General features: G+C 40.6%; 1 protein-coding gene across 1 annotated transcript; it reads left to right on the top strand.

Moving 5' to 3' along the window:
- Nucleotides 1-1,680: 1,680 nt before the first annotated feature.
- Nucleotides 1,681-17,686, top strand: EIF1AX (eukaryotic translation initiation factor 1A X-linked; the record flags this gene model as incomplete). Its single annotated transcript, XM_080718807.1, has 8 exons — nt 1,681-1,725; nt 3,708-3,774; nt 6,017-6,100; nt 8,866-8,969; nt 10,821-10,871; nt 15,010-15,091; nt 16,207-16,298; nt 17,622-17,686. 8 exons carry the CDS (start codon nt 1,681-1,683, stop codon nt 17,625-17,627), a joined length of 531 nt encoding a protein of 176 aa, XP_080574933.1. The 3' UTR covers nt 17,628-17,686.
- Nucleotides 17,687-23,541: the final 5,855 nt, after the last annotated feature.

Raw genomic sequence — 23,541 nt, 5'->3', positions numbered from 1 at the left:
ATGAGACTCTGAGCCACCTAGCGAAACCCTGTTTCAAAAAATAATAAAAAGGAAGAGACTCGGGGTGTAGCTCAGGAAGAATGCCTATGGGGAGCTCAATCTTCAGTACCACACACACACAAAGAAATAAAATAGGACTAGGGAAGTGAATAGCAACATCTTGGAATATATACACAATGGCATTACACTCAGCAATAAGAAAAGAACAAAATTATATCATTTGCAGGAAAGTGGCTGGAACTTGAGAACATTGTGTTAAGTGAGATTAGCCAGTCACAGAAAGTGAAGTGTTGTCCTTTGTTTTCTCTCTTATATGGAAGCTAGGGCGTAATCAGGACACCAGAGGGACTTTACATAAAAGAGGAAAAACCCGAGTGGAGGGGGCCTACAGGAGAGTGGGGAGAGAAAGAAAGAAACGCTTCACTAATAACGGGACACTAATGCCAGGCGTGGGGGTGCACGCTTGGAATCCCAGCATTTGGGAGGCTGAGACCAGAGGATGGCAGTTAGCGGACAGCCTCAGCTACTTAGGCCCTCTGCAACTCAGTGAGACCCTTTTTCAAAAATAAAGAATAAAAAATAGGAGGTAGAATGCCCCTGGGTTCCATTCCCAGTACTGCAGGGGGGAAAAAAACCAGCATGACACTATATACATATATGAAATTATCAATGCTGATATCAGTATCATACACTGGGAAAGGGAGGGAAGCAGGGAGGCTCACCAAGTGATACGTGCAAGTTTGTCCCTATAGCTCTGAACTATATATTGTGATGTAAGACTACAAGGTATATTTTTTTAAAAATAGGGCTAGGAGTGTGGCTTAGAGGTAGAGTACCCCTGGATTTAATCCCCAGTATGACCAGAAAAACAAAAAACAAGCTCATGCATTTGTGTGTGTGTGTGTGTGTGGTACTGGGGGTAGAACCCACAAGCTTTCTACGTCCGGGCTGTACTCCCAGACCCATTTTATATTTTATTTGGAAACAGGGTCTCACTGAGTTGCTGAGAGCCTCACTAAGTAGCTGAGGCTGGCTTCGAACCCTAGCCATCCTCCTGTCTCCGCCTCGCAAGCGCAGGGATTACAAGTTTACAAGCATGCGCCACCACGCCCGGCAAGAGACCTGGGTTTTTGTTTGTTTGGTTTTGGTACTGGAGATTGAACCCTGGGAAATTCTAACTCCAAGCTACATCCCCCCCTTTTTTGTGTGTGTGGTACTGGAGATGGAACCCAGGAGCATTCTACCTCCAAGCTACACCCCCAGCCCTATTTTTTTATTTTTTATTTGGAAACAGGGTCTCACCAAGTTGCTGAGAGCCTCTGTATGTAGCTGAGGCCTTCTCCAAACCTACTTGCAATCCTGTCTCAGCCTCCCAAGTACTGGCATGCGCCACCACACCAGGCTCCCAGCCCTTTTTTAATTACTAAGTCATTAAAGGTCTCACTAAATTGCTGAGGCTAGCCTCCCAAGTATTCCCACCATGCCTGGCTTGAAATCCATCCTTAAATCAGGAGAGAGGACACATGCTTTGACTCACTCCTGTCGTGAAGGGCCATTGGGGTGAAGTGCTCCCATTTTGGAAGAGGTTACTATCTGACTTTTAGATCACTACCCTTTTAGAAATGGCCAGAACTAAAGAATTGTCAAACTCGAGTATGTAATTCAGTGAACAGAGCAAGTATGGTCCTGGCCCTAATGGAGTTTGAAGATCTGGTGTACATAATGGTTTGAAGTACCCTTCTCTTTCTAGATTAGTTTCCTTTTGCCCTAAAAAAACTCTCAAATACTGAGCTCTCAGGACTTGGGGTGAGTCAGGAAATCATAGAGGCCCATCTAACAGTAGCACAGAGTGTAAAAAATGGCTCCAAGAGACAGTAAATAAGTACACTGATTCGCAAGTTAGATGTTACTGGGTTTGGTGGCACACACAACCCCAGTACTTGGGAATCTGAGACAGGAGGATTGCAGGTTTGTTTCCAGTCTCAGCAACATAGCTAGATTTTGCAACTTAGTGAGACCCTGTTTCAAAATAAAAATAAAATAGGGCTGGGAGTATAGCTCTGAGGTAGAATGCCCCAATAAATAATGTAAGATAAAAAGGGTTAGGTATATGGATCAGAGGTAGAACGCCTCTTAGCTGGGCGTGGTGGCGCACTCTTGTAATCCCCGCGCTTGGGAGGCTGAGACAGGAGGATCTCACGGGTTCAAAGCCAGCCTCAGCTACTTAGTGAGGCTTTCAGCAACGTAGAGAGACCCTGTTTCCAAATAAAATATAAAAAAAAAAGGTCTGGGAGTATAGCCCGGAGGTAGAAAGCCTCTGGGTTCCACCCCTAATAACCACCAAAAAAAAAAAGAGGTAGAACGCCTCTGGGTTCAATCTCCAGTATAACAAAGTCTGTCTTTTCAGTAGCCAGATGCACATTATTTTTTAGTTCCAGCCCTATAGTCTTCTCCAAATTCCTATTTTTTATTTTAAAATATATAAAGAATTTTGAATATATTAAAAAGTAAACTAAGATGATGAGCTTCATACACCTGTTCTCCCATTGCACCAGACACCTTCAATTCATTGTTGATCTTGTACTACCCACACTAAGTCAGGATTCAGATTTGCTCCGTGTGTTGTGATTGGCTGATAGGTTTCTCAGATCTTGTTTTGTTGTTGTTTGGTGCTAAGGATTGAACCCAGGGGCATTCTACCTCTGACCTATACCCCCAGCCCTTTTTATGTTTTGTTTTGAAACAGGGTCTTGCTAGGTGGCTGAAGTTGACCTCAAACCTGGGATCCTCCTATCTCAGTCTTTCGCATACTGGGATTATAGGCATCCACCTCCATATCTGGCTTCTCCCCAATACTTGAAGTTCTAACCCCTACTACTTTAGCATATTACTGTATCTAGAGATATTTGCCATCATGCCCAATTTTTCATTTATTTATTTATTTATTTATTTATTGCGGGTTTGGGGATGGAACACAGGGGCATTCGACCTCCGAACTACACTCCCTGCCCTACTTTTTATTCTTTATTTTGAAACCGGGTCTCACTGAGTTGCAGAGGGCCTCACTAAGTAGCTGAGGCTGTCCGCGAACCACGATCCTCCTGTCTCAGCCTCCCGAATGCTGGGATTACAAGCATGCGCCACCACACCCGGCTATGCCCAACTTTTTAGATCTCTAATATTCAGATTTCTCTTCCATCTGGTATTTATTTTTTCTTGTGGTACTAGGGATTGGATCCAGGGTCATTCTACATCTGAGCCACATCCTCAGCCTTGTTTTTTATTTATTTATTTATTTATTTATTTACTTATTGTGGTACTGGGGGTGGAACCCAAGGATTTTCTTCTGCTGGGCTATGCTCCCAGACCTATTTTATACTTTATTTGGAAACAAGGTCTCACTAAGTTGCTGAGAGCCTCACTAAGTAGCTGAGGCTGGCTTCGAACCTGTGCAATCCTCTTTACAGCCTCCCAAGCGTGGGGATTACAAGCGTATGCCACCATGCCCAGCTTTTATTTTTATTTTGAAACAAGCTCACACTAGGTTCATGAGAGTCTTACTACTTGCTGAGGCTGTCCTGGAACCTGTGATGCTTTTGTCTCAGCTATGCTGGGATTACAGTCATGCACCACCATGCCCGGCTCCATTTGGTTTTTTAAAGTTTTTTCATAATATATCTCGTTAGATTTGCCCCCTCACAATCTAGATTTACAGTAGTTATGGTTTGCAGAAAAATGAGAAGCAAATAGAGTTCCGATATATCGTCCCCCATCGTACCACATTAGTGTGGTACCTTTGTTATAACTAATAGGCCAGTAGAGATAGATATTAACCAAAGTCCATACTTTACCTAAGGGTTCTTATAAGAAATCACCTTTACAATATCATACAGAATGGGTAGTTTCTCTGTCCTAAAACTCTGTGCTCCAAGTAGTCATCTCTCCCCTCTTCTCTCCAACTCTTGGCAATCACTGATCGTTTTACTGTCCCCCATAGGCTTCTCTTTTTCAGAATGTTACATATAGTTAGAATCACACAATATGTAGCCTATACAGACTTCTTAATGCTTTTAAGCATTTAAGGCTTCTCCATGTCTTTTCAGGGCCCTGATAGCTCATAGGTCGTGTCTTTTTTGGTGTTTGGGATTAAACCCAAGCCCTTTGGTTTTTGTTTTGCTTTGTTTTGTTTTGTTTTTTGGTAGTTTTGGCAATTGAACCCAGGGATATTCTACCTCCAAGCTACACCCCAGCCCTATTTTTTATTTTGAAACAGGGTCTCACTGAGTTGCAAAGGGCCTCACTAAGTAGCTGAGGGTGGCCGCGAACCTCCTGTCTCAGCCTCCCAAATGCTGGGATTACAAGCATGTGCCACCATGCCCAGCTACCTTTTTTCATTTTTATTTTGAGTCAGGGTCTCTAGCTATGTTATCCAGGTTGGCCTCACACTTGAAACCTTCCTGCCTCAGACTGACAAGCTGGGATTACAGGCATATACCATGGCAGTCAGTTTGATGTTTGTTTATTTATTCATTTATTTAATTTGGTACTGGGAATTAAACCCAGGGTTATTCTACCTTCTAGCTATACCCTTAGCCCTATTTGAATTTTTTTTTCCAGGTCTGGGGATGGAACCCAGGGGCATTGAACCTCTAAGCTACATCCCCTGCCCTAATTTTTATTCTTTATTTTGAAACCGGGTCTCATTGAGTAGCAGCGGGCCTCACTAAGTAGCTGAGGCTGTCCGCGAACCGCGGTCCTCCAGTCTCAGCCTCCCAAATGCTGGGATTACAAATGTGCACCACCACACCTGGCTTGAATTTTTTTTTAAGCAGGGTCTCCATAAGTTGCTGAGGCCCTTGCTAAATTGTTGAGGCTTTCCTTGAACCTGTAATCCTCCTGTGTGAGCCTCCCAATCACTGGGATTACAGGCATTTTTTTTTTGAAACAGGATCTCTCCAGGTTGCTGAAGCTGTCCTCTAACCTGCAATTCTCCTTTCTTGGTCTCCCAAGTATTGAAATTACAGGTATATGCCAAAATGGCTAATCTATATTCTTTTATATATTTGCCCTTTGTATTTTTTGTGTTTGTGAAGCGGAGGATTAAACCCAGAGGCAATCTATTCCTGAGCTATACTCAACTCCATTTTATTTTTTGGAAGCGGGGTTTTGCTAAGTTGCTGAGGCTGTCCTTGAACCCCATTCTCTTCTTTTGTCATACAATAAAAACTACACCCCCAGCCCTGTTTTTTCTTTATTTTGAAACAGGGTCTCACTGAGTTGCAAAAGGGCCTCACTAAGTAGTAGCTGAGTCTGTCTCGGGATTACAAGTATGCATCACCACACCCAGCTGCCATTTGTATTTTGTGTCAGAAAATCCTTAAAGGAAAGCTGGGTGTGGTGGCATGTGCTTGTATTATCAGCATTTGGGAGATGAGAAAGGAAGATTTCAGTTTGTGAACAGCCTCAGCTACTACTTAGTGAGGCCCTCCACACTTAGTGAGAACCTATTTCAAAATAAAGAATAAAAAATAGAGTGGAGGGTGTAGCTCGGAGGTAGAATATCCTGGGTTCTATCCCCAGTACTACAAAAAAAAAATCCCAAAAGGAAATCTATAAAGAGTGGTGTGTTAGTGTTTAATATGATTGGAGATCCTAATTGAATATGATCAAGAAACCAAACTGAAGGTGGGCATAGTGGTACACGCCTGCAATCCCAGTACTTGGGAGGCTGAGACAGGAAGATCTCAGGTTCAAGGACAGCCTCAGTAAGTAGTTAGACTCATCAACCTATCAAGACCTTGTTTCCAAATAGGAAATAAAATCGGGCTAGAGGTATGACACCAAATAGGAAATAAAATCGGGCTAGAGGTATGACACACAAAAATCAAACTGGTTAAGTTTTTTAATTGAGGTGAATTTTTAAAATAATTTACGAGCCTATCTTTAATGTAGTTTCTTTTTGTACCTGTTTTGCAGATAATTCATGCCTTTTTTTCTTATTTTTTTAAACCAATAGGTAAAGGAGGTAAAAATAGACGTAGAGGTAAGAATGAAAATGAGTCTGAAAAGAGAGAGCTGGTATTCAAAGAGGATGGTCAAGGTAAGTGTTTTCATAAGCTCACCTTTTTACCAATAACATCTTTTCTTCTTTATGTAATTTGATTTCTAAATTTCAAAGGGATCCTATTCATAATCCTAAACAGTAAATCTCACACTTTTATCATTTCCTGGTCTGCTCAGGCTGCATTAGTGATTCACAAGCAATTTTCCTTGTTTTATATGTATACTCATGTTGTAATTGAGAAAGAATCATACGATACAGAGGGAATTAAGCCTCAAAAGCTTGGCTCACAATTCCATGTTTTAGTGAATCTTTCGTGTTTATGGTAGGATGCTAGGGATTGAACCTAGTGGGTCTAGCTAAGTTGCTGAAGCTGACCTTGAACCTGCAGTGCTCCTGTCTTAGCCTCACAAGTACTGAGATTGCAAGTATTCACCATTGTGCCCGGCTAACCATGTTTTTTTTTTTGTTTGTTTGTTTGTTTGTTTATTGTTTGTACTGGTGGACCTCAGGGGCATTCTACATCTGAGCTACCCTCCCAGCCCTATTTTATTTTTTATTTGGAAATAGGTTCTTACCAAATTGCCAAGGCCTTTACTAAGCTGCTGTAGCTGGTTTTGAGCCTGCAATCCTCTTATCTCAGTCTCCCAAGCACTGGGACCACAGACATGTGCCGCTCTGCTGCCTGTGCAGCTTAGCGAGACTCCATGAATAAAATGGCTGGGTATGGTGGCACATGCCTTAATGTCAGTATTTGGGAGGCTGAGACAGGAAGATCACAAGTTCAAGGACCACTTCAGCAAGTAGTAAGATTCTTACCAACCTAGTGAGACCCTGCCTCTAAATAAAAATAGATTAAGGATACATCTCAGAAGTAGAATGCCCCTGGGTTCAATCCCCAGTACCACACATAAATAAAATGGCTGGGGCTATAACTCAGTTGTAGAGTGCCCCTGAGTTTGATACCCAATATTACAGAAAAAGAAAAGGAATTATAGTGAATAGGTTTGTGCTGTACATATTAGCCACTACAAATGAAACATTTTCTGCCGGGCATGGTGGCGTACGCTTGTAATCCCCGCACTTGGGAGGCTGAGACGGGAGGATCGCACAGGTTCGAAGCCAGCCTCAGCTACTTAGTGAGGCTCTCAGCAACTTAGTGAGACCCTGTTTCCAAATAAAATATAAAAAAGGTCTGGGAGTATAGCCCAGAGGTAGAAAACCTCTGGGTTCCACCCCCAGTACCACCTTAAAAAAAAAAGAAACATTTTCTGACTAAAAGATCTTGTTTTGTAGCTTTAGTCCTTGTTGTTTCCAGATACTACTTTATTTCCTTTTCTTTCATATCTTTATTTTTCTACTTGGGAAGAGGCTACCTCTGAGTAGACCAACCATCTTGAGACACCATATCACTGTAGTCTAAGTAACTTCCTTCCACATGTCAGTCCCATGATGGAGACTTTAATGTCTCAGCCAGGTGTGGTGACGACACAGGCAATTACTTGGGAGGCTGAGACAGGAGATTCACAGAGGCAGGTCCTCCTCAACTTAGTGAGGCCCTATTTCGAAATAAAGAAGAATAAAAATAGGACTGGTGGTGTCATTCAGAGGTAGAATGCCCTTGGGTTCAATCTAGTACCACAAAAAAACCCAGGGCATTAGAACTTCGAGCTACACCCCCTGCCCTATTTTTTATTATTTTGAAACCGGGTCTCACTGAGTTGCAGAGGGCCTCACTAAGTAGCTGAGGCTGTCTGCGAACCGCGATCCTCTGGTCTCAGCCTCCCGAATGCTGGGATTACAAGGATGTGCCACCACGCCTGGCTTCGGTGTATTTTAAAGGTATAGCACCCCCTTAACACTGACACCACCCTCATGTCTCTTAATCTCTATTTCCATTGGCAGTTAAACTGGGTAGTGTCTTGAATACCCTTTTAAAAAGATTTTAGTTAGGCCGGGCGTGACAGGAGGATCGCACAGGTTCGAAGCCAGCCACGCTGGCGTAAAGAGACTCTGTTTCAAAAATATAAAATAGGTTTAGGAGTGTAGCCCGGAGGTAGAGGGGCTTCCAGGAACCCCAGTACCAACAACAACAACAACAAAAAGATTTTAGTTAAAAATTTGGCATTTTATTTGGGAACATCTTTCTGGCTTTACAAGCACTCTAGAATAAGCAACGTATTCCTGCTTAACAAAGGCATGGTTAAAATTTTAGCTACTTGTACTAAAATATTACGATGCTGGCTTCTAAAGACTTGAGGGAAGCAGGGCATGGTGGTGCACACTTGTAATCCCAGTACTTGGGAGGCTGAGACAGGGGGATTGTGCAGGTTCAAATCCAGTCTCAGCTACTTAGACCCTGTTTCGAAATAAAATATAAAATAGGTCTGGGAGTGTATGTAGCCTGTTCCATCCTCAGCAACCCCCTCCCAAAAAGAAAAAAACAAAGACAAGAGGGAACAAAGTTGGATAAGAACCTGAAAGTGATTGACAAGGTATCTCTTATGTCCAGAAGTAGAGCATACAGTCATGAAGACTGGTCATTCTGCTTCTTCACAAAGAGTAGATAATTACAACATATTTAATAGCAGGGATAGGTTACTATAAAAATGGCCTTACAAAATCTTGGCTCTGTGTTTAATTAACTTAGTGTTTATGATTCCCTTGTACTTATTTATACCTTTACCGCATGTATTTTTCTCCAACCATGTGTTCTTATCAATTTTGTGTTGAACTTCTAAAGATACTTTTTTCCAAAAACTGAACAATATTCATACCCTCCTTTTCTCCCCCTCCCCACCTAGAGTATGCTCAGGTGATCAAAATGTTGGGAAATGGACGATTAGAAGCGATGTGTTTTGATGGTGTAAAGAGGTTATGTCACATCAGAGGAAAATTAAGAAAAAAGGTAAGTGCAGATTTTATTTTTACTCTTACTATAAAATTAGTGTGGGGGGGGCCAAGGAGTGCCTCTTAAGAATTTTGTGGAGCCAGACGTGGTAGGGCACACTTGTAATCCTAGTAATTGGGAGGCTGAGATAGGATTGCCGGTTTGCAGCCAGCCTCAGCTACTTAAGGAAGCCCTCCGCAACTTAGTGAGATCCTGTTTCAAGATAAAGAATAAAAGCGGGCCCTGGTGGCGCGCTTGGGAGGCTGACAGGAGGATTGCACGGGTTCAAAGCCAGTTTCAGCTACTTAGTGAAGTTCTCAGTAACTTAGTGAGAACCTGTTTCCAAATAAAAATATAAAATAGGTCTGGGAGTATAGCCCGGAGGTAGAAAGCCCCTGGGTTCCACCCCCAGTACCACCAAAAAGATAAAGAATAAGAATAGGGCTGGGGGTGTGGCTCAGAGATAGAATGCCCCTGGGTTCAAATCCTCAGTAATGCAAAAAAAAAGAATTTTGTGTGTATATGTGTCTTGCTAAGGATCAGTAAGACCTTTTGCATGTGAAGTGCACTCTTTACTACTAAGCTAATCTCCAGCCCCCTGCGTCTATAGTTTTTTAATTGGTACTGAAACTTGGACCCAGGGGCATTCAACCTTCAAGCTACTCCCCGGCCTTTTTATTTTTCATTTTGAAACAGTCTCACTAAGTTGTTGAAGATCTCATTTAATAATTATTGAGGCCAGCTTTAAACCTTTAGTCCTCCCAAAGAGCAGTATCTTAATAGTAATTGTATCTGATTCCAAAGATTCTACTTAAAGGAATTATATACAAATTTTGTTTTTGTGTGTGTGTGTGTGTGGGGGGGTTGGTGGTACTGGGGATGGAACCTAGGGTCCTTCTACCTCCGGCCTATACTCCCAGACCTATTTTATGATTTTTATTTGGAAGCAGGGTCTCTTAAGCCAGTGGAGGATGGCTTTGAACCTGTGCAATCCTCCTGTCAGCCTCCCAATTACTAGGATCCTGTCTCAGCCTCCCAAGCAGAGAGATTACAAGTGTGCATCACCATTCCTGGCTATAAACGTTTAATAATGTTGATCCTTCTGTTTCCCAACTAAAGGGGGATTAGTTGTGTGTATGTGGGTAGGTGAAAAACAGAAGGAAATTTTCTTATTATCATCATTGTTATTTGTGTGTGTGTGTGTGGTGCTGGGGATGGAATCCAGGGGCATTTTACCTCTGAGCTCCACCCCCAACCCTATTTTTAGTCTTGGTTTTTTTTTTTTTGAAACCAGGTCTCACTGAGTTGCAAAGGGCCTCACTAAGTAGCTGAAGCTGTCCTTGAACCACCTGTCTCAGCCTCCCAAATGCTGGGATTACAAGCGTGCATCACCATGCCTAGTAAGTTGCAGAGGGCCTCACTAAGTAGCTGAGGCTGACAGTGAACCTTTGATCCTCCTGCCTGTTTTCCAAGTGCTGGGATTACAAACATGTGCCACCACACCTGGATCTATTTTATTTTTTGTGGTACTGGGGATTGAACTCAGGAGCTTTTCTACCTCCAAGCTATACCCCCAACCATATTTTATTTTTATTTCGAAAAAAAGTCTCCCTAGGCTGCTGAGAGGCTCGCTTCTTGCCGAGGCTCTCCTTGTGCCTTGCAGTTCTCCTGTATCAGCCTCCCAAGTGCTGAGATTACAGATATGTGCTATCATGTCCAGCTGAGAAGGAAAATTTCTATTTTCATATATGTAATAACCACGTGGAGTGGCTCAATCTTTTCATTTCTAAATTAATCCTCATTGCTCAGGAATTTATTGGTTCTTCATTTTTATTTTAAATATAATGTGAAATGACATTTCTTTTATAGGTTTGGATAAATACCTCAGACATCATATTGGTTGGTCTCCGGGACTACCAGGTAAAAACCACATTTAAATTTTTTGTTATTTATTTTCTTAAATTTGATGAACCATTTCTTAATAGTTATGTTTTAGGCATTGTGCTAGTTATTCCAGGGATCATTTCCCAAATACCAGTCTATGGAGGAAACACAAAATTTTTAAAATGGTCTTTTCTTTTTTTTAAATATTTAAAATGTTCCCCCATTTATTTATTTATTTTTGTGTGGGTCTGGGGATGGAACCCAGGGGCATTTGCCTTCCAAGCTATACCCCCTGCCCTATTTTTTTATTCTTTTCTTTTTAAGCTTAAGCGATTTTATTATTAAGAAGATGGAAAGATAGGACAAAGCTTGGAGTAAAGCACACGCCATAAAGGGTGACATAGTGGGGTGACTTGAAGTCGCCGGAGATTTTTGGATACAGAACATTTTTATACCAAACCAATAGTACCTGACTAAATGGGGCAGGTCTTTTTTATTTATTTTGTTTGTTTGTTTTTGTGGTACTGAGGTGGAACCCAGAGGCTTTTCTACCTCCGGGCTATCTCCCAGATCTACTTTTATACTTTATTTGGAAACAGGGTCTCACTAAGTTGCTGAGAGCCTCACTAAGTAGCTGAGACTGGCTTCAAACCTGTGTGATCCTCCTGTCTCAGCCTCCCAAGCGCAGGGATTACAAGCATGCGCCACCACGCCCGGCTTTATTCTTTATTTTGAAATAGGGTCTCACTAAGTTGCAGAGGGCCCCACTAAGTATCTGAGGCTGTTCGCGAACCGTGATCCTCCAGTCTCAGCCTCCCAAATGCTGGGATTATAATCGTGTGCCACCACACCTGACTTATGCTTTATTTTTATTTATTTGCTTATTTATTGATTTATTTTGCAGTACTGGGGATGGAACTTAGGCATTCTACCTCCAAGCCACACTCCCAGTCCTTTTTTTTTTTTCTTTATTTTGAAAAAAGGGCCTCACTAAGTAGCTGAGGTAGAATACCCATGGGTTCCATCCCCAGTACGGCCAAAAAAAGGGAAAAAAACAACTTAAAGCTTTTAAAGCAGCACACAGGAAGGGAAATGGTAGTTTCCCATCAGGATCTCTTTATGAGTATGGTTAAGGCATATTAATTTCCTTATGTTGTGATAGCATTGTCAGGTTTTTTTTGTTTTTTTTGTTTTTTTTTTTTTGGTGGTACTGGGGTTCCTGGAAGCCCTTCTACCTCCAGGCTACACTCCCAGACCTATTTTATATTTTTGAAACAGGGTCTCTTAAGCCAGTGATGCTAACTTCGAACCTGCGCGATCCTCCTGTCTCCGCCTCCCAAGCACGGGGATTACAAGCATGCGCCACCACGCCTGGCGTCAGTTTTTTTTAATTGTAGTGTTTGGTCACCCTATAAAATATGGTCCCATTGGATTTCTTTTAGAACTTGTCTCCATTTGATAACGTCTCTACTTTTGTAGCCCTCATAAATAATTAAAGTCCTTAATTTAAATCATTGGGTTCTCAACCCTGGGTAATTTTGATCTCCAAGGGACATTGGCAGTATCAGATGCCTGGTTGTCACAGCTGGGGGAAGAGACTATAATAGGCAGAAGCCACAGGCGATGTAGAACATCCTACAATACACAGCATAGCGTCCTACAACAGAGTTATCATCTCAAAATAATAATTAAGTGCCTTGGCTAAGAAAGCCTCATTTAAACTCATAAACCATTTTAATGTTCATCTCCTTTGATATTAGTAGCACCAGAAGCATAACAAAAAATTAATTCCCTATTAGAAAGGATACCAGGGTCTAAAAAGAGTAAGTTCATCTCCCATGATCCTTCTATGCCCCTGTCACTTAAAAGGTGATCCAGAGATCAGTAATGTCTTCTGCACCCCCGCCCAGACCACTTAACACAGATCATACATCTTGGTAAAATCCCAATCAGCTTCTATACACTACAGTTTAAAAAGTGCTATTGTGAGTGACACTACTCTTGAAATAAACAGTTGTCTCTCTTAATTGATTCAGATTTATTTCAAATTGGGAATTGTAAAAATTTTTTCTTTTCTGGTGGTATTGAGGATGGATCCCAGGAGCTTTTGGCCTACGGGCTATATTCCCAGAACTATTTTTCATATTTTTATTTGGAAACAGGGTCTCACTTAAGTTGCTGACAGCCTCACTAAGCTGCTGAGGCTGGCAGCGAACTTCAATCTTACTGTCTCAGCCTCCTTAGTACTGGGATTACAAGCATGTGCTACCATTTCCAGCTCCCAAGAAACTTATTTTGTGTGTGCTTGGGGAGGGGTGGGTACAGGGGATAGAACCAAGAGGGATTCTACCTCTGAGTGACCTCCCCCACCCCCAGCCAGCCCTATTTTTTATTCTTTTTGTGTGGGGGGGTCTGGGGATGGAATCCAGGGGCATCTGACCAAGCTACACCCCCTGCCCTATTTTTTATTATTTTGAAACGGGGTCTCAGTTGCAGAGGGCCTCACTAAGTACCTGAGGCTGTCCGGAAACCACAATCCTCCAGTCTCATTTTCCCAAATGCTGGGATGACAAGCGTGCTACCACACCCGGCTTATTCTTTATTTTGAAACAGGGTCTCACTGAGTTAAAAAGGGCCTTACTAAGTAACCACGGCTGTCCAAAAACTTGTGATCCTGTCTCAGCCTCCCAAATGCTGGGATTACAAGTGTACACCATCACACTTGGCCCCAAGTAACTTAAAAATACAAATTAGAGCCGGGCGTGGTGGTGCACACTTGTCATCCCAGCATTCGGGGGCTGAGACCAGAGAATTGCAGTTCGCAGACAGCCTCAGCTACTTAGTGAGGCCGTCCGCAACTCAGTGAGACCAGTACTTGGAAGGCTGAGACAGAATAGCAGATTCAATACTATCCTTAGCAATTTAACAAGACTTAGCAACTTTAGTAAGACCAAGGGTCTATCTTGGAAGAAGAATTCCCCTGAGTTCAGTCCCAGTACTAAAAAGATTGGGGGTGTACCTCAGTGGTGGGAAAAAAAATCCTCAGTCCACAGAGTAGAAATTGGTGGGCTTCACTTCATGTTTACTCTTCTATCTTCAGGAGATTCTGATTGACACATCCATAAGAAACAAATATATGAAAGGGATATTAATTTTCGTAGGTCGCGATACCATTCTCAGTTTATGAATTGCAGTGTTTGATCACTCTACATGTTTCTGGGTGTTTTTTTTTTGTTTTTTGTTTGTTTGTTGTTGTTGTTGTTGTTGTTGTGTTTGTACTGGGAATGGAACCCAGGGACCTTCTATTTCCAGGCTATACCCCGAAACCTATTTTATTATCTGGAATCAGGGTCTCACTAAGTTACTGAGAACATCACTAAGTTGCAGGGGCTGGCTTCAAATTTACAGTCCTCCTGACTCAGCCTCCCAAATATTGGGATTTGTATGCACTACGCCCAGCTTCACCCTGCGTGTTACTTGTTTTTTTACTGCGGTTTTTACCGTCCTGGGAATTGAGTCCAGGGGCATTCTACCTCGGAACTGCACCCCAATCTCTATTTTTAATTCTTTATTTTAAAAGGTCTCACTAAGTTGCAGAGGGCCTGAGTATCTGCGTCTGGCCACAAATGCAATCTTCCTGTCTCAACCTTGTTGTTGTTGTTGTTGTTGTTGTTGTTGTTGTTGTTGTTTTTTGGTGGTACTGGGGTTCCTGGAAGCCCTTCTACCTCCGGGCTACACTCCCAGACCTATTTTTACATTTTATATTTGGAAACAGGTCTCCTAAGCCAGCGCACGCGGCTGGCTTCGAACCTGCGCGATCCTCCTGTCTCTGCCTCCCAAGCGTGGGGTTTACAAGCGTGCGCCACCATGCCCGGCTCAACCTTCTAAGAACTGGGATTGCAAGCATGCATCACCACACCCAGCTTCACCAGGGAATACATATTTTAAAACACTTCTAATGAAATGGTAATAGTAAACAATCCAAAAGATTGGGTTGATCACTTTTTCATTCTGACATGAAAGTCTCTTCCATCTGGGTTAAACTCAAGGATGTTTTTCAGAGGATAGGAGAAAACTATAACTTTAGGCAGGATTTACAACAAAGCATTGCAATTTAATGTTTGATCCAGTGTGAACGTAATTTATGAAATAACGTTACTTTTTTCTATTTAAGGATAACAAAGCTGATGTAATTTTAAAATACAATGCTGATGAAGCTAGAAGCCTGAAGGCATATGGCGAGCTTCCAGAGCATGGTAATGACAACTGTAAATTTGTTATATGGTGTTTAGGTTATCTTTTGGTCTTTAAAGGAATAAGAAAGAAATCACTGGAATCCCATTTCTAATAAATACACTTTGGTGAGGAGTTAAATTTTATTATAAGCTCTTGACTTCTGCATAACACTAATCAGAATAATTTTGTTGTATTCAGAAAAATTCTTGAAGGACAGCTTGGATGTGGCTTAGCGGTAAAGTACTTGCTTAGCTGTGCACGGCCCTGGGTTGTTTTTGACCCCGGGGACAAAAAAGCACCTTCAGGAGATTGCCAGTTTATATACATTGAACATGAAATGAGAACAGTAATTAGTTACTTTTGATTTTAATTAAAAAGCCAATTTTCTATTTATCATGTTTTATGTTTTTAATGAATAGTTTGTTTTCCCCTTCCAAGTATAAAAGTAATGCATTCTTAGTGCAGAAGAGTTATTTCTCATAACTTCTTCAAAAGGGAAGGGTATTTTCTATACTCTTTTGTAAGCTTACATTGTTTCATTTGGCAGCTATTTTTATTTTTTATTTCATTTCTGAAAACAATTTTATGTAATGAAACTCCTGCTGAAATTGTTACAATTTGTGATAGCAAAATGCTAATGTATCTTGGATTAGATGAAGTATGCCATGGTTCAGTTTTGCTTATCTCTAAAATTCGACCAGATCCTTCTCATTGATGAGGCTCTCTGATGATTGGGAAACTGCTATTCTTATCTCAAAATAAAATAGTTGTGAGCTTTTTGTTTTAAACCTTTTGAAGCATACTTGGAAGTGGTGATAGCTTCAGAGTTAGTGTGATTGGAGCCTGCCTTGCTAAAATTCCCTTCTGAGAAAAAGAGGGCAATGACTCCAATACTTCCCTTGTTGACTAAGCAGTGACCTTGGGGGGATCTTGTGTGATTTGCTCTTTATAGTAGAGTTGGTTGGCAGAAGTTTGGAAGGCTTTTCGTATAATGAAAGCTTGGGTTAAAATAAAATTAGAGTTGCCTTGTAAGAGTCTATTTTATTTCAGCACTTTATATCAGACCCACTAAAAGTGGCAGTCATTCATTTTAGTAACATCTTGATTATATTAGTTTATTTGTTCTTGTGTTTAGCTAAAATCAACGAAACTGATACATTTGGTCCTGGAGATGATGATGAGATTCAGTTTGATGACATTGGAGATGATGATGAGGACATTGATGACGTAAGTAGATGTATCCAGCATTTTCCAGTTTCTGTTATCCACAGAGAAACCAGCTCTTTCCCCTTAGTTTCTTTAATTCTAGGAATGTAAAGCACTTAAACATGCATATGAAATTTGTCCATAAATTTCAGAATTACTTAGAAGATAACCAAGCTAGGCGTGGTGGTGCATACCTGTAATTTCAATACTTGGGAGGCTGAGATAGGAAGATCACTGGTTCAAGGACAGCTTCAGCAAGTAGTGAGACTCATCAACTGTGTGAGACCCTGTTTCAAAAATAAAAATAGGGCTGGGGGTGTACCTCAGAGGTAGAATGCCCCTGGGTTCAATTCCTAGTACCCACACACACAAAAATAAAACCAAACTTACTTACATTATACTTTGAAAATTCTTAAGCCGGGCATGGTGGCGCACACTTGTAATCCCAGCATTTGGGAGGCTGAGACAGGAGGATCACGGTTCACAGACAGCCTCAGCTACTTAGGCCCTCCACAACTCAGTGAGACCCTGTTTGAAAATAAATAATAAAAAATGGGGCAGGGGATGTAGCTCGGAGGTCAAATGCCTCTGGGTTCCATACTCAAACTCGCAAAAAAAAGAAAGAAAAGAAGAAAATCCTTCCTGACCGGGCGTGGTGGTACACGCTTGTAATCCCAGCATTTGGGCCGCTGAGACAGGAGGATCACAGTTCACGGCCAGTCTCTGCTACTTAGTGAGGCCCCTTGCAACTCAGTGAGACCCGGTTTCAAAATAAAGAATAAAAAATAGGGCTAGGGTGTAGCTGGGAGGTAGAATGCCCTTGGGTTCCATCCCCAGTACCACAAAAAAGAAAAGAAAATCCTTCCTGAAAAGATCAATGTTTACTTTAGCAATATGACTTCAAGACACTCTAATCATAACTCTAAACCCTGTTTTTCAGCCCTCTTTATAGAAAATGTAGTTCAAAAAGGACCTGTGTACATAAGTTTGAACTTAAGTTATTTGAGTGTCTAGGGCCAATGATTAGTTTGGATGGAGTGTTTATCTAGCATGTACAAGGCACTCCTAGGTTCAAACCCCATCCTCAAAAAAAGGAAGGAAACTTAGTAGTCAACTGAGAAATATAAAATCTTACCAAAGAAAAATCTGTTTCAAATAAAGAATAAAAAATAGGGCTGGGGGTATAGCTCAGAGGTAAATGCCCCTGGGTTCCATCCCCAGACCTGCAAAAGAAAAAGAATATCCTGTATAACTTGCATTATGAAGGAGATCTTGAGGATTTGCTGACATTAGGCTGGAATTGAGAATAATTTTTTTTTTACCTGATAATCCTTTCTCTTTCAGATCTAAATTGAATTCAACACTTTACATTCCAATTTTTCTGGATTGTTCAACACTTTGGATTTTGGCCATAACCTTCAAAGAAGATTAAGTTCTCATTAGCATGATTGTAATTTGTTAATAAGGCAGACTGATTTGTTTCCAAGGTATTTGTTTCTTTAAAAACTGGTAATGCTGCATCTTAAGTGAAATGTTAAGCTCATTTTGTTCTTTTGATGTAATGGAGTTAATGGATAGAAGACCACATCTATTTGAAAAAGAAAAAAAAGAAAAAAACTGCATTACTGCCTTTCAGATTTTGACCACTTCCAATAAGTAAATAGATGTTTTAAATAAACCATTTGCCTTGTATTCATTATCGATTCTAATTAAGCCCTAACTTGGCTGGCCTGTTAACTATACAGTCTTTCTGTATATTCCAGTTACCAACATGTTCCCCAGAGATTTTGATACAGTTTGAAGGAGGTAAAAAAATCTGCATTTGAAGTCAAAACCATAGGTCTGTTTTTCATATTTAAGTAGCATGTGGTTACTTTTATACTAATTTTATATCATATATTTTTTCCATGCTTTTATTTTGCCACCATAAACATATAGGTGCATTTCTAAAATGTAGCTTTTAGGACCTGGTTTTAATAGCGATTTTGAATTTGTAATGCAGAAATTGAACAGTAGGTGGCAACGTGTTCATTATCTTAACATTGGAAATACTGAGGAATTTTGAGGGTCCGTCCCCCCCCCCCAATTGCTGTGCTTAGGAAATTTCCCAAACAGGAAAAAAAATTATTTCAATCATATGTATGTAGAATATTTTTACAGGACAGAAATATTATGTTAAAAGTTATTTTATTTTTAGAAGTCATATACATGTAAGCTACAATTTTGAATGCTTTATAAACACTTAAAGTATATGTAAATGGAAATTTAAATTTAAATTCATAACTACTTGTACAAATTAAACCTTATTAACATATTCTTAAGCTGGAGAAAGAGGAGGGACACATTTAATTAAAAGATGGTCTCCAGTTTCTGAATGAAGGGCTACCGCTGAGAAATACAATAGAGAAAATGCCGTGCTGGAGCGTATATTATATCCTTTCTTTTAAGGATGCATTTCACTATGTGGACAGGCCCCTTTTTTTGGCTTGTATTGGGAATTTAGGTTTAGCCTTTTTTGGTTTTGGTTGGGGCTAGGCTAGTCAAATCTCACGGGCCACATTGCAGTCATTCACAACTTGAAAACATCTATGATGGCAATAATATAGCTTGTGAAACTTGTATTCTTTCAGTCTCCAGGAAACTTTTCAGTGATGAAAAGTAAAACACAAAGGAATAAACCTACATATGGCTTTAAAGAAATAAGCAGATCTTCTGTAATCCTACCCAGAACTATAATTTCTTTCCCATAAGTATACCAATAGAATTCAAAAATCTCTGAATTCAAAATCTGAGGTACTATAAAAGAATGGGATAGAGTGCATTATTGTGGTTATGTTTCTTATTCTATGGAGTTTCTGAGTATTTATCTAGGAATAATGCATCTGAGTCCCCAGCAAAGGCTGGTTCTTAATCAAAACCAGTCTTGAAGAATTTACCTACTGATTATCAGTAATCTAAACCTAAGTTATTTAGGTTTCTGTACCTAAAAAATATTTTCCTAATTTTTGCTGTATATCTCTTCTTCTGTGTTATCTTACCTGAATGTTTGAACTCTGCATATGTGATACAGTTCCTGGTATGGATAGTACAACTCAAGAATTAATTTTAATTTAGATTTTTTTAATTACAACTGTAGCCGGGCATGGTGGGGCATGCTTGTAATCCCAGCATTTGGGAGGCTGAGACAGGAGGATTGAGGTTCGCGGACAATCTCAGTTACTTAGTGAAGCCCTTTACAACTCAGTGAGACCCTGTTTCCAAATAAAGAATGAAAAATAGGGCTGGGGGTATAGCTCAGATATAGAATGTCCCTTTGTTCCATCCCAGAACCGCAAAAAAATATATATAACTATAGCCCAGCCCCTATTTGCGTATCTGCTGGTAGTATATTTTTCATGCCTTGGTAGTAACAGCCTAATCTAATGCTGTTGCCTCAAAAAAAATCTGGAGTCATAATGATTAAAATAGTTCAGGTAAAATGGTTGCTCGTATGCAGTGTTACTTGGAGAAATTCTTTACTAACTTGTATTTGATGTGGAAATTGTATAATTTCATTGACTTGACTATATTTCATATAAGAAATAGAAGTGGTCCTCAGCAAAACTCATTTTTTTTCTTGTTGTTGTTGTTGTTGTTATACTCTGATTCTCAATACAATGCTATAAGTAATACCCAGAAAGAAAATAAAATGTTTGAAATCTAAGAATAATGTTTCTTACTGCTAAAAGGGACGTAATAGTAATTACAAATTGATTTGATAGAGTTGCATTTCTCATGCAGTTTATCCCACTTCCAGTTGGAGTGTGTGTATATATATATATATATATGTTACGTTACTAAAGCGGCTGAATAATCAAACCAAGCATTTGTGTAAAAAAAAATGTGCCAAGATTTAGTTGTTCATTGAATCTTCTTGAACATCTGGCTTTTAAAGAGACCACTTTAAAAGCCTGTAAACTATGCATGATGGAAGTTTTTCTACTTTATTAAAAAAATAGCCACTGGTTTACTCATCACATCGAACTAATCATGGCTATAATAGTTGTCTAGCAGACTATCTGACTTGTAATTTAACTTAGTCTCATCTTGACAAAAACATTAACTTAGGAGGTGGAATAACATCTTTAATAGGTATAAACCACTGTCAGTATTGACTTCAGAGTATCTTGAGTATTCAAATAGGTAAAAGCATGTTTTAAATAAAATACCTAAATAGATTTCTACTCAGTTTATATTGTATACAGATTTAACAACATCCAGTATTGACTGTGGCTTGACTGTTAAGGTATCAAAATGAAAATGAGGTTCTTTGTGTTACCAGTCATAAACATTAAAATGATTTGTGTTGGTATGAGATGTTTATCTTTTCCCTGTTTATTAAGGGTAAGTTTCATTTATACTAGTCAGATTCCATGGGGTTTTTGTTTGTTTGTTTGTTTGTTGTTTTCGGTACTGGGGATTGAACCCAGGAGCCTTCTACCTCCGATCTACATGCCCAGCTCTTTTTTTTTGATTTTGAAACAGGTTGCTAAGGACCTTGGTAAGTTGCTGAGGCCGGCCTCAAACCTGCACTCTTCCATTCTCAGCCTCTTAAGTACAGGTGTGTATCACCTCACCTGGCTAAGACTCTATGAACTTTTCCACACTATTTTGTATTGGGGGCTTACTTTAAACTATTTTTTTAATCCTTGCTTTTTCCTTTCAATTCAAAAAAATCTCCACAAGTGTAGAGAGATACTAGACTCTTCGGTATAGATTGAACTGAGCCACTCGGAGAGTGTACTGGACTCTGCTACCTGGTACTGCCTACCTGGTACTTAGGAGGCAGTGTGCTAGGAAAGGGGGCAGAGCAGAAGCCCTGGGGTTAGGGGGCCTGTCCCAGTTCTCACCGCCCTCCACGGCAGGTGACCACAGCCGCCTTCTCCAGCTTGTCTCTGCTTCGGGCTGCTCAGCTGTAAGAGGGCCCGTGACGAGAATAGAACCTGCCTCTGTGAAGTCTGGGGAGGAATAATAATGTAGGTGTTTAACATGCAGTGCACTGAGAGTGAGTGGTGTCTGCCTCTTCGCTTTGATACTCACAACTGTGTAAGATAGAACATGCATGTCTTCTATATTCTCTACCACGTCTTTTACTTACAGTCTGATTCCTAGAGTAGAAGAAACACAAGAGTATAGATTTGTACATTCATGTGGACGCTATTAAAAATAACTGCTACCTACCAACCATATGTAGCATAAGACTAACAGAAAACTCAAAGTTGCTTGAAGATATTTTTTAGAATACCAACTGTTCTATATTTCTTTATAGGATGTTTATAGTTACTAATATTGCTGGCTTTGGTGATATTTTATTTTTAAGTCTTTAATGAGCCCTTTTATGACCTTTTACCATAGATTCATGGCAACAGCTAATTAGTACTGACTGGTTTGGAGGTTTCCTTTCTCATCCTGTGGCGTAATGTAATGAAATCAAATGCAAACTACTGCAATTAGAAAATAAAATGAATCAACTTTCAAGAATGTATATAATTGATTCTTTTCTAACTTAATATTTTTAACTTTTAAAATTTAGTTTAAAAAATGGGGTTTTTTGTTTTAATTGTCATGGGTAGAAAATACTTTTTTGCGGTACTGGGAATGGAACCCAGGGGCATTCTATCTCTGAGCTATACCCCCAACCCTATATTTTATTCCTTTTTTTTTTTTTTTTTTTTTTTTTTTTTTTTTTTTGCGGGTCTGGGGATGGAACCCAGGGGCATTTGACCTGCAAGCTACACTCCCTGCCCTATTTTCTATTCTTTATTTTGAAACTGGGTCTCAGTTGCCAAAGGGCCTCACTACGCAGCTGAGGCTGTCCAGGAACTGCGATCCTCCAATCTCAGCCTCCCAAATGCTGAGATTACAAGCATGCACCACCACACCCAGCTTTATTCTTTATTTTCAAACAGTCTTACAAAGTTGCAAAGGGCCTCACTAAGTAGCTGAGGCTGGCCTTGAACCTGCCATCCTCCTGTCTTAGCCTCCACTCCCAGTTGAAAAGACACTACACATTTTCTTTTTGTCTGGTTTTTGGTTGATCTAGCTAATCCATTTTAATCATTCCATATATAGGTTTATATTTATAATTGAGTGAATTCATCACAGTTCTGTGATGAATTTTTGTTTTAGCCAGGTGTGGTGGTGCACGCTTGTAATCCCTGCACTTGGGAGGCTGAGCCAGGAGGATCGCACAGGTTTGAAGCCATCCTCAGCTACTTAGGCTCTCAGCAATTTAGTGAGACCCTGTTTCCAAATAAGAGAAATAGGTCTGGGAGTATGGCCCAGGGGCATTCTACCTCTGAAAGACACCCCCAGGCCTATTTTTAATTCTTTATTTTGAAACAGGGTCTCACTGAGTTGTAAAGGCCTCACTAAGTAGCTGAGGCTGGCTTCGAACCTACAAGATCCTCCTGTCACGGCCTCACAAATTCTGGGATTACAAGCGTGCACCGCCACACGTGGCTAGAATATTTTCTTTTTGAGGACTGAATCTAGGAACACTAAGAAGTTTCTAAGTGTAAATCAGTGGTGGCACATACCTGTACTGGGACTTGTACCGCACTCCCAGTACTTGAGAGGCTGAGACAGGAGGTTCACAGATTTAAAGCCTCAGCGAGACCTTAGCAGCCTACTGAGACCCTGTTTCAAAAGAAGTGTAACTCAGAGGTAGAATGCCCCTCAGTTCAACCAACAGTACTACAAAAAGACAAAATCACATTCATTAGAACTTACGCAATGTGAAGACCTGTAAGTGAGATAAATACACTTCTAGCTAAAGTGCTCACTTTGCCGGGTGAGTGGGGGATGCTTGGGGTCCAACCCAGGGCTTCAGATGCTAAGGCAAGAGTTCTACCACTGAGCACTCACAGCCCAGTGTGCTCACTCTGTGTGTAATACTGGGAATTGAACTCCAGAGACATTACCACTGTGCTATGCCACCAACCTCCCTTCCCCCGCTCCTACTTTTTAAGAATGTCCATGACAGTGCAATAGATGTTTGTGTGTGTGTGTGTGTGTGTGTGTGTGGTGATATTGGGTGTTAAACCCAGGGGTGTTCTACCTCTTAAGTTATACCCCAGCCCCATTTCATTTTTTTTGTTTTTAAAATGGGGTCTCTAAGCTGGGCGTGGTGGCGCACGCTTGTAATCCCTGCGCTTGAGAGGCTGAGACAGGAGGATCGCACAGGTTCAAAGCCAGCCTCCGCTGGCTTGAGAGACCCTGTTTC

Source organism: Muscardinus avellanarius (genome assembly GCF_963383645.1).
Source record: "Muscardinus avellanarius genome assembly, chromosome: X".
Taxonomy (NCBI): Eukaryota; Metazoa; Chordata; class Mammalia; order Rodentia; family Gliridae; genus Muscardinus; species Muscardinus avellanarius.
This window is presented reverse-complemented; position numbering and strand designations above follow the sequence as displayed.